Genomic DNA, 11,102 nt, shown 5'->3' with positions numbered 1-11,102 from the left:
AATAGATTTTCGATGCTCTTTATTCATTTTGAACGATCCATCTCATCCTCTAACTTCTTGCTTTCAATTACTATTATCAATGGAATGAGAGATAGAATTGCAATTATCCTTCGCTCTTGTAAATAAACTAATATAACACTTCCCTTTAGGATGTATACGAATAAATTGCTATCTTTCTCAAAAAGACAAATTACAAGTAGTAGTGTTGTGGTGTCAATGACGATCGATTTTATAAGAAGACCTAACACAACTGGCCTTCGTTACTGTACAGACTTCATTAATATTTTATTGAACATATATTTGAAAGAAAATTACATGCGCGAATTTGTTTCTTAAATAGAATTTGTTTGTGTGTATTATTAATATCCACGTACTATTTCCTAACAAATGACTAAAGTATTATATGACCATAACTTTTGTTTTTATGTAAACTGATCTCTCTATCTAATCCACGAAAAATATTTTCCACGCGCTTTACCAAGTATAACGAATTTGAAATTTTTCTGCATTTTAATTTTTTTGTCGTTGTTTTTGTTTTTGGTTTGTTTTGCCTAATACATAAATGACCTTCGATATATGACAATAACATTGTATAACTGTTATTATCACAAAACAAGTCGAATATGATTAAGATATCGCAACAAACTAATCGTCGTCGTTGTCGTCGTCGTCGTCGTCGTCGTTGTCGTCGTCGTCGTCGTCGTCGACGACGCAATTAAGCAACTAAACATTCGTGTGATGGGACAGCCAGAGCGGAACATTTCATCTAGAGAAAAGTAAAGTTTAACAATTGAGCATAGAAGGAATAATTCGAGCGAAAAGGGTTTAGCCGACGGCGGCGACGCAAGTGCAAATTCATCTTGCAAGTTGGCGCAGCCGAGTTTATTGAATTGTCGATCGAGGGGGCGCTCGCTTATATCCACAATCAGATGAATAGATCATCTAGCGCGCATGTGTAATGCGTTGATGTGTATAGGGCCGTGCTCGTAGTGTTTGCCGTGACTGCTTCAGCGCGAGTTACGGTTAATAATAAAAAAAAAAAAAAAAAAAAAAAAAAAAAAAAAAAAAAAAAAAGGGAAAAAAAGCAAGAAAATAATTGTCGCGTCGGAGGCAGTCGTTGGGAATCGCGGCCGATTGATTGTTCAGCGGCTGTGTCGGCGTAGGGACGGGAATTCGAGAGCACCGATGCTGCTCGAGGTTTGCGCGCAGAGGTGACCGTCACGTATAATCGTCGTAGCTCGCAGCAGGATGCTGAGGAGTGCCGTCCCGAAGACGACGAGTACACTTGAACGGGGGTGAAAGATGCGTCGATGGAGCTGGCCGAGCATTCTGCTGACGCTCCATTGCTGCGCGATAGCAATATGCCTGGAAATAAGGCAGCTGCCGTACTGCAAGGATTCGGAGCCGACGAGTCCGTTGCCCAGGTAGGTGTTGCCGTTCCCCCGTCTCTTGGCGATCGATCGTTTGGTAGGTTAGGTGAGCGGGTCACGTAGTCCGCGGATTATGGGATGAGATTTTAAATATTGGTGGGCTTCTTCGGTATCCCCGCGCGCGACTCCCGAGCGATAATGCGCCGTTGACAATAACGACGATGACGTAATTAAATAGAAAAATCTTACGTTGGCGGCTGAGGAGTGGAGCGCGTCAAATGTAAACGATTCGAGCGCGCCAGTTTTGAATGGCCTGGAGGGGAATTATTGGAGTTCTTCGCTCTTCTACCAACGATTAGCAAAGTGTATTTTATTATCATCACTGCCCTTAGGTTAATCTTATCGAACTTGATGTAGTAGTCTTGTTATTCTTCGTGAAGTCTGTTTCGTAGCATTAATTGTAATGCCTATGGCATTATCGATACAATAAACAATTGAACGTCCTGCATTAAGCATCTATTTACTACCAGTATTCAGTAATTCAGCGAGTGAATTATTATTGTAATGAAGAAGCGAAAGACACGAAGAAGATTGATTATTGGCCAATATTTTGTGAATAAATTTTAATCTGCACATCGGAACTAACGTTAGTTTATTATTATTTTTTTATGTTTTTTTTTTTTTTTTTCGTCAAACGTACTCCTACACTTTTGTACAATGTTAAGCTTTCCTCGTATGTGATATTTTATACATTTATGCATTATATTTTATAGACAATCGTTAATCGTTAATCGTTAATTCAACATAATACATTTTTTTTTTTCCCATAGTTTATTATTCGTGAGCACTCTAGACGGACAACTAACTGCCTTAGACGCTGCTCGTGGTGGCCAAAAGCAATGGACTTTGAATTTTAATACAGAACCATTACTTTCATCTAATATCCATAGAAGAGATGTATGCCGTTTTAATGTAATGTAATGTAAGTAATTTAAACATTGAATTTACTAATCGTTTAGTTTATTTATTTGTAGTTAAATAACAATGGCCAGTGGGTTAGATTAATTCCTTCGTTAAACGGAGGTTTATACAAGTTTGATGGCGAAACTCTCGAGGCTATTCCAGTTTCGGTCGATCAGCTTTTACAATCGTCCTTTCGCTATTCCGATGATTTAATATTTTCCGGTGGCAAGGAGACCAAAATTTATGGTACGTAAATTAAGGACGAAACAAGAGTAAGAGAATAGATCAGCATTTGTTTCTTTAACAACTATACTATAATAATCCATTTAAGAAATTCTCAAATATGCCGAACGGTGATATTTCTTTCAGGAGTGGCAACTTCAACAGGAAAAATTCTTTACGAATGTAAAACAAGTAGTTGTTCTAATGCAACTAGCGCAGATATCGCATTGGAAGAAGATGTTTTGATCGTTCGACGTCATCAGCATACTGTAAGAGCTGGTGAACCTAGGACAGGCATTGAAAGGTATACCCAAAATTATGAGGTGCTAATAAATATCCAATACATCCTTTGTAACACAAAGGTTTTTATTGCCTTATTATTTAAGGTGGAACTTCAGCGTCGGGCAACATGATTTAACAATGTTACCCCCTACTAATTCAGATTGCCATAATAAAATTTTGTCAAAAACTTTAGAAATAGAAGTTCAGGCGATTGTACCTGAAGGAATTATCACAGTTTTCAATAAAAACAATCGTAAAAATAAACTTTGGGAATATAAGGTTTGCTCCAGCTTAGATTACAATCTATCATTAGTATTTCTTTAGATTTATTGCTATTGCACGTGAATTTCAACGTTCTGTTTGCTTCTAGTTTGACTCGCCAATAGTAACAATTTGGAAAGATCAAGTTTCGGAAAATGGAGTTGTACAGTTAAAAGAAGTTAATCTTTTTACAGCCTCGCAATTAGACTCTGAGTTGGATTCTGAGTTTTCTATAAGTCCAGGGTTATATATTGGTATGCATAAGAGGCAGCTGTATATTCAAGAAAATCCTGCTATCAAGAAAACAATTGATTATTCGTCGAGTAATTTAAAAGTAATAAAATACCCCTGGAGGCCATATCCTGCTATTGGTAAGTAAAAAACCAAAAATTTACACGCGCGTGCGCGCATATACATTAACATACATAATCGTTAAAAATGAAAAGTGTTAAAAAAAAAAAAAATTTTTTGCCTTACATAATAATTAATGACGTTCCATATTTTATGATATATTTTTATTGTAATAATAAAGATTTGTTTCTTCGAATGCATTCAAGTTTATAATAAAATGAATACTTTGGTATCATTATTAATTATCAAATTATTGCTCAAATTTTTATTTTTGAACTTTAGTAAATTTATATTGAAATTAATTCAGTGTCAGTGTTGTTTAGTAGTGCTTAGTGTCAAATCAGTACTGAAATATTATAATATTGATAAGAGCTATGGTACATAATGGTGAAATTTCTTATTAAAAAAATATTCACATAAAATGAGCGTACTATTAACAAATTTTTGTACTTTCAAAGAATTTTCAAAAGACGTTGGAAATGATAAGAGTAAAGATACATCGTTTGAAATGAGCGAAGTACTTAGTTCCACTGCGTTATCCGTTCTTTATAATTCAGAATATATAAATGGTAGGTTGTACTTTACTAATTAACACTTTATTGGATTAATTTCTAACTACCAGCAATGAATTTTTTGTTTATAGGTAATGGATTTTACTTATATTCAAAAGAACAGATTCAGTTAGATGGCAATCAATGCAATAGTACAGGACCAAAGCATATGTTAATTGAATCTTCGGAAGCTCCATCGATAGAATATAAAGAAGATGACACGCCGGTTCAAGTTATAATAGTATCATTGTGGTACTGGTGGTACGTCATTCAATATAAATACATAACCAATGAAATAATTAATCATTACATTCGCTTGTAAAATGTAATTTTGAACAGTTCCTACAACCAATATATTTATTTTCAGGAAAGAAGTTTTGATAATTTCCATTACCACGGCAATTGTACTGAATATCATGTTAACCCAAAAACTACTAAATGCAACTGCTGAAACCCACGATGCTGTTTTACCAGTAAGTCTTATTTTTTCATCATTTTTTGATTTTAAATGCCCCGATGGGATGAAATCTTATTCCTAGAGTATAATTTCTTTAACCCCCCAAAACAGCCCTTGATTATCGAGCGCCACATTGTAAATTCCAAAGATGAAACCTTTAAGATTCAAACGGACGACGGTGATATTAATTTTAACTCACGTTACTTGACTGACTACGAGCCAGTCGATTGTTTAGGACATGGTGGTTACGGAGTAGTTTTTGAAGCAAGGAATAAAATCGATGATTGCAATTATGCAATAAAAAGGATTGCATTACCTAATAGGTATTTCATAACAATGAGTCTTTTTTAATTTATTACAAATAAAAAGTAAAAAATAAAAAATTTAAAGTGTAATATGTTGATATCTTTGAAAAATGAATGTTGCGTTGAGGTTCGTAGAGAAAGATTATCGCTTAGACATTGGTAAGGGCAGGATAAATAATGCCGATCTATTGATTTGCAGTCGATATTCGAGGGAACGAGTTATGCGCGAGGTAAAGGCTTTAGCAAAACTCGATCATCACAACATTGTGCGCTACTTTAATGCGTGGCTCGAATGTCCGCCGGCTGGTTGGCAAGAAGAACACGATCGCCATTGGTGTAATCATAATAAATTTCCAAACTCGGATTTTGTCTCGGAGTCATCGGTCCCCGAGACATCCACGCATGTTGAAATACCACCGAGTGAGCCCTCGTCTTTAGATAGCGCTTGCGAAGCTTTCGACCTGGATAAGGACGACGAGGATTCATTTATTATATTCGACGCGCCAATGAATGGTAATTGTGAGGCTGAGCATAATGAAGAGCTTCGACTGTCCGTATCAGAAAATGTAAATGATCGACAAAGTGATAAAACGGATCAATCGATAATATTTGAAGACTCGAAGCGTAATGATCTGACTGAAAGAAAATCGGAACTTAATTTAGATTTAAGGAGACGGAAAGATAGCGGAAAATCTAATATGAAAATGTTTTTGTATATTCAGATGCAACTGTGTCAAAGATTGAGCCTCCGAGAATGGCTGAAAACACAAAATTCTCAACGTGATATTTTAAGAATATTGAATATTTTTCAACAGATCGTTGATGCTGTAGAGTACGTCCATTTACAGGGCTTAATTCATCGGGATTTGAAGGTAATTGTGCTGGTATCGCTTGATCTATTGATAATACTGCTTTGTTGGCGGTTAGAGTAATCGATTTATTTTACAGCCCTCGAATATATTTTTCGCTTTCGATGATAAAATAAAAATTGGTGACTTTGGACTTGTAACTGCAATGACAGAGGGTATCAATGGAGTTCATACACCATGCAATGCCAACGAAGTGAATATTTTAAAAAATGTTCATACCGCTCGAGTTGGAACGCATCTTTACATGTCCCCGGAGCAAATGAATGGACAGAATTATAATTATAAAGTTGATATTTATTCCCTAGGGATAATTTTATTTGAATTGCTCATTCCATTTTCAACAGAAATGGAAAGAGTCGTTGCTTTAACAAATTTAAGAAAATCTATTTTTCCTAATAATTTTTCTCTACAATATCCTGACGAAGTGAGTATTTGTCAGACTGTTTAACATCTAATTGGCTTGCATGAAATCTTAAATACATTTTTCAATTCATTAAATATATATAGATTTAAGTAAATTTACTACTCTCATTAAGTATCGTGTAATTTTTGTTACAGTTTAATCTTTTAGAAATGATGCTCGATGATGATCCCAAGAAACGACCAACGACATTAGGAATAAAGGCTCGACCACCGTTTGTAAAAAATGAAATTCCTATTAGTTTAAAAATCAGTGAAAATTCGAAGTGGCATTTTGAATTGCCACATGTCAGGAGAAATTCTTCTATTACAAATAGTAACGGAAGTGATTCTTGGGAAAACATACACTGATTATATTAAGTTTATGCAAATAAAGTGATAAAGAATGATGTTGAGTGAAGGATAAATAGTAATCCTAAGTGAATGTGACAGTAATCATAGAATGATTTTTTTATTATTGTACTGTTTTTAACTATAATTTAGATCTATGCATTTTATTGAAGTTATCTATGGATCGCTTAATTTAAATGACTGTTAAATTTTTTTTCTCTTAGTATTATTATTGGCTACTTTTTACTAGTGACATCGATTATAAAGAGCACGTGCGAGTTTATTCATTTACAGTTATTTTTATAGTTAAGTTTATCCGATGTATTTAATAACAATAAATATACAATACTTGCACATAGTGAAATACTATGTTGCTTTTTCCTTTGTTCAGAGAGAAAAAGAAGAAAATAAAAAAAAAAAAAAAAAAAAAGAAGAAGTAAAAGAAGAAGAAGAAGAAATATAAAATTGTATTTTTTTTATACTTTATTTTGCGTGTGAATAATCGTACACATGCAAATGTAAAAGAAAAGTACCAAAAATAAATGCCGTTTAACATAAGATAACGTATTATTTCATTTATATTCGTTCGTTCAAAGGGTCGAGAAATTGCAAAAGAATTTGACAATTTTGTTTACTCATAGCCGATCGAGTAAAATTATTGTTTACATCGGCACGAGCTCGCATAAGTTTACAAATCATTACCACAATCCTTTGGCATACATATATACTTCGTGGAACGCGCTCTTATACTTGACTGTGAGATAAAAGTAAGCAAGAACAATTCAAACATCCATTAACTAAACGTGATTTCGCTTATTCATTTGTTTTTCTATTTCAAATATAATTGAATGAAATTTATCGAAGAAAAATAAAAACACACCGTAACATGGCATCATCGCCTGATACAAATTCCGATATAAAAGATGAAAGCCTAAGCGACGAATACGAAATTGAAGTAAAAGAAGTGGTGAAGAGTGACAAGCAACTTATTTTATCGAAGGAGGCGCCATTGAAATCTAGCGCGGCAAAAGTCAAAAGAGCTGCGCTGAAAAGAAAAGCAAAGTCGACGAGGGCTAGCAGTATAAAAGCGACACTTTCAGGCTCTCTTAATTTAAAAAACAAGTCAAAGATATTGGCTGCAGCTAAAAAAGAGAGGAAAATGCCAGAGGTATTCTCTTTTTTAAAGGTTTTTTTTTTCTTCTTTTTATTGACCCCCGTGACTTTTCCTTAATATGAAAATAAAAACAAAATTAGTTCGTTTACTCGGAGATTTTTCATCAATTTATCCCTTGTAAAATTGAAAGAAAACTTGCTACTATAATTGCCCGAAGAGGCCTCGGCTTCTAGAATTACATTTAATTTCACTTAAAAGCATGTAATAATAGTGATTTACAAAACGTATTTATGCACGTGGATTTTAATATTATCTTTCCATCAATCGAAACATTATGGATTATCTATCGTCGGGTCTTTTTTTTAAATTTTATTTATTTATTTATTTTTGTTTTTGTTTTCGTTTTTTGTTTTTGTTTTTGTTTTTGTTTTTTGTTTTTTTTTTTGTTTTTTTTTTTTGTTTTTTTGTTGTCTGTTGAATTTTTACTAAAATCATTTATGTGATCATTAGGCAAGCAAGAATAGGCTGACCACTAAAGAAATGATTATCAACGCTATTATAAAATTAAATGAAAAGAAAGGCTCATCGACAGTCGCTATAAGAAAATATCTGATTAATAACTACGATGCGAATCAGCAGCGCTTACTTAGAATTACCAAATTACTAAGAACCGCAGGTGATGAGGGCTGGCTGATACAAACATCAGGTGCTGGTGCCAGTGCCGGAAGCTACTTCAAGCTTCCTATCGAAGCCAAAAAAGAAATAATAAAAATCAATAAAAAATTAGTTAGCACAAAAGAATTTACTAAGCCAAAGATGTCGGCGAAGAAAGTCTCGTCTAAAGTTAATAAAGCTTCTGAAGCTACTAAAAAGAAAACCATTGTGATTTCTAAAAGAAAAAGGGATTAATTTGATATAATTTATTCATAATATTCTTAATAACACAGAATTATTAACAAATTCCTAATATTTATTTAAAAGTAAATATACGTACATATGTATGTGTGCGTGATGCCTGCGAACGAGCGAGCGCGTTCGTCGCTCGGGTAGGTATGTACGTATGCACGCATACACACACATATATATATATATATATATATATATATATATATATATATATATATATATATATATATATATATATATATATATATTATTTTCTACGCTTGAATGGAAGAAAAAAAAATTAAATATTGTAAAAAATTAATTTATTTTGTTTAAATAAAACTTATATAGTATCTCTTTCGCCTGTGAAATATAAAAGAATGATTACAAGTGCTTATAAAATAGATGAATTGTATATGATCCACGGAAATATGACAGTCGATTAATAATTACACTCGGACAATCATAACAAATTAAAAATTAAAAAGAAACAAAACAGTCATATCCTTGTCATAAACAACTTCTTGTTCTTTCGTGCACTCAGCGGAATCCAATATACTATAATAATCAAAATGAATAAGCTATTCGTCTGGTTAAGATAGTTTTGCGGATGTGAGGCTTCGTCAAGTCGTCGTAGACTCATAAAACAATTTGTATGGCGTACAGGAATATTAATATTATTTATCATAAAATATTATATATTTATTAAATTTATATTTTGAGAGAGAGAGAGAGAGAGAGAGAGAGAGAGAGAGAGAGAGCGAACATGAGAGATCTATTGGATACAGGCGAGTCTCATCCTATCACTACTCCTTACTGTAATTAGCCGATGAGAAAGAGATTGTATATTGAAATATTTATTATTGATATTCATTTATTATTTATTTACTTAAATAAATACAAGCGTTTATGAAAAATAAAAACTCTTATTACATTATATTTTATAAATTGTGGGCAAAGATAAAGCCTCCTTTTATCTCTCCCATGCTCGATGATCGATGCTGCATTGTCTTACTAAAGATAAAGTTTTCCAATTATATGGTTGACTATGGTTGCTTCGAGATGGTAGCTATCCAAATCAAATATGCCCTTCTTTTCGTTCATGTAGCTGAATGTCCAGTTAGTAGCACAAAATATTTCATCTCTATCTCGCAATACCATGCGATGAAATATAAAATATCCATTTGCCGTGATATAATTTGGTAATTCTTCATTTTTCGTTCTTTTTTAGCGAACTGTCGGATAGGCTGAAGTTTATACGGTTAAGCAATAACTGTACTTTTGTAATTGTCATTTTTTTTTTTTTTTTTCGAAATATTGCTATTTTTCATAATGCCTCTAATGGAGCCTAATATTTAACGTTCCCGCGCTTTTCTTATAAACGCTGAATTAAATCTCCGACTAAACTATACATTCGCGTAAACTATGGTGTAATCGAGCGTTCAAGCACGGCTCGAGTGACTTATATACAAATTCTAGCCTAACCATTTGAAAATGCAAAACGTGCAAATGCATTTACCTTTTGTAATAACATTAAAATTGTATTGAGTCATCATTTAATTAAATTTATGTCTGGTAATATACGATTAATTATTTAATTAAGCAATATAATCTTTATTATAGGATAGTATTTTGGATATTAAATGATTGTATTGTATGTGCCAGAATGTAATTCGGTCTTAATAAAAGAAAGAATTGGCTTTTTCAAAATACATATTTAATGTCATTAATTACAATATTACTATATACGTACTATCTATGTACTATGCATAATAGCTTATTTTATTTCATATAATAAGACGTTTATATTTATTTTCATTTTTTTTTTTTTTTTTTTTTTTTTTTTTTTTTTTTTAGATACCTTTCGACTAATTGAATATATATATGAATGGATTAGAAGGAAAGCTCGTGATGGACCCTAATGATTATTTAGATTGGTGCTTGGTTAAAAATACTGCGAAAAATCTTGTACAGGAGAATCAATTAACTTGTACACGCTTACCTAAGAAAAATATTCTCAAAGGCACTAAATTAGTAAATAAAAAATTGAAGCAATGCAGCGTTGTTAGAACGTACGATAGCTTTATTAAGTGCAAAAAAAAGATTTTAAAAAATTTAACCGAATATTTAGACGTAACGGAGGAGTCTGATATTACAGATGATCATGATTCTGATACCTACAATTGTTCCAAAAGTTCTTATTCAAAAGATTCTAATGTTAATTATACCGACGATTGTTTTTCCTGGATTTGTATTGAGAAAAAAAGAGCCAAGGATACAGAACTTAAAAAAAAAAAAACTAAATCTATAATTGATAGCGAAGATGATTATGATTACGATGATGACATGAAAATTAATGACACATCTTTATCAAAGTCTTTGAATAACAGTATCGATAGTGCAAATAGGACAATCGACAAGGTTACAAGGAATGGAGAGTCTCCAAAAGGCAAAGAAAAAAGAAGCTTAAATATTGAAAATAACATAAATACAGAACCTTCAAAGAATGTAAAGAAAGTTGAAGTAACACCTACTACAAACAATAATATTAAAAATGATATTCATTCTTCCGATGAGTGGGAAGACGAATTTATTCCTTCAGATTTTCAAGGACATAGTACAAAAATATTTTCTAATACTATATCCGAGGTAAATAAACAAAGGAGAAAATCTAATAATGGACGTAGATTATCTAAAACAAAAGCAGACTTGATTATTCAGC

The 11,102-nt window shown here is 32.6% G+C and overlaps 2 protein-coding genes across 2 annotated transcripts; both read left to right on the top strand.

The window, feature by feature from the left end:
* Nucleotides 1-703: 703 nt before the first annotated feature.
* Nucleotides 704-6,792, top strand: LOC105368875 (pancreatic eIF-2alpha kinase). The gene is made up of 13 exons (XM_011508013.1): nucleotides 704-1,424; nucleotides 2,201-2,327; nucleotides 2,405-2,579; nucleotides 2,703-2,859; nucleotides 2,942-3,116; nucleotides 3,208-3,469; nucleotides 3,908-4,018; nucleotides 4,093-4,261; nucleotides 4,368-4,473; nucleotides 4,569-4,780; nucleotides 4,962-5,634; nucleotides 5,711-6,055; nucleotides 6,190-6,792. Exons 1-13 carry the CDS (start codon nucleotides 1,303-1,305, stop codon nucleotides 6,400-6,402), a joined length of 2,847 nt encoding a protein of 948 aa, XP_011506315.1. The 5' UTR covers nucleotides 704-1,302; the 3' UTR covers nucleotides 6,403-6,792.
* A 446-nt stretch (nucleotides 6,793-7,238) lies between these two features.
* On the top strand, nucleotides 7,239-8,436 carry LOC105368874 (histone H1-like). Its single transcript, XM_011508012.1, has 2 exons — nucleotides 7,239-7,549; nucleotides 8,006-8,436. The coding sequence occupies exons 1-2, from the start codon at nucleotides 7,268-7,270 to the stop codon at nucleotides 8,402-8,404; spliced, it is 681 nt and encodes a 226-aa protein (XP_011506314.1). The 5' UTR covers nucleotides 7,239-7,267; the 3' UTR covers nucleotides 8,405-8,436.
* The last annotated feature ends 2,666 nt before the right edge of the window (nucleotides 8,437-11,102 follow it).

The sequence above is a fragment of the Ceratosolen solmsi genome, unplaced genomic scaffold (assembly GCF_000503995.2).
Source record: "Ceratosolen solmsi marchali unplaced genomic scaffold, CerSol_1.0 scaffold1, whole genome shotgun sequence".
In the NCBI taxonomy this organism is placed as follows: domain Eukaryota; kingdom Metazoa; phylum Arthropoda; class Insecta; order Hymenoptera; family Agaonidae; genus Ceratosolen; species Ceratosolen solmsi.
The sequence above is the reverse complement of the archived record's forward strand: the minus strand, read 5'-3'. Positions and strand labels throughout refer to the sequence as shown.

What these genes read in the sequence shown, in the direction of transcription:
- LOC105368875 (XM_011508013.1), top strand. Translation starts at nt 1,303, where the DNA reads ATGCGTCGATGGAGCTGGCCGAGCATTCTGCTGACGCTCCATTGCTGC. An exon ending in CCGACGAGTCCGTTGCCCAG is followed by an intron (nt 1,425 to 2,200) that starts GTAGGTGTTGCC and finishes TTTTTCCCATAG; the next exon opens with TTTATTATTCGTGAGCACTC. An exon ending in CTAATATCCATAGAAGAGAT is followed by an intron (nt 2,328 to 2,404) that starts GTATGCCGTTTT and finishes ATTTATTTGTAG; the next exon opens with TTAAATAACAATGGCCAGTG.
- LOC105368874 (XM_011508012.1), top strand. Translation starts at nt 7,268, where the DNA reads ATGGCATCATCGCCTGATACAAATTCCGATATAAAAGATGAAAGCCTA. An exon ending in AAGAGAGGAAAATGCCAGAG is followed by an intron (nt 7,550 to 8,005) that starts GTATTCTCTTTT and finishes TGTGATCATTAG; the next exon opens with GCAAGCAAGAATAGGCTGAC.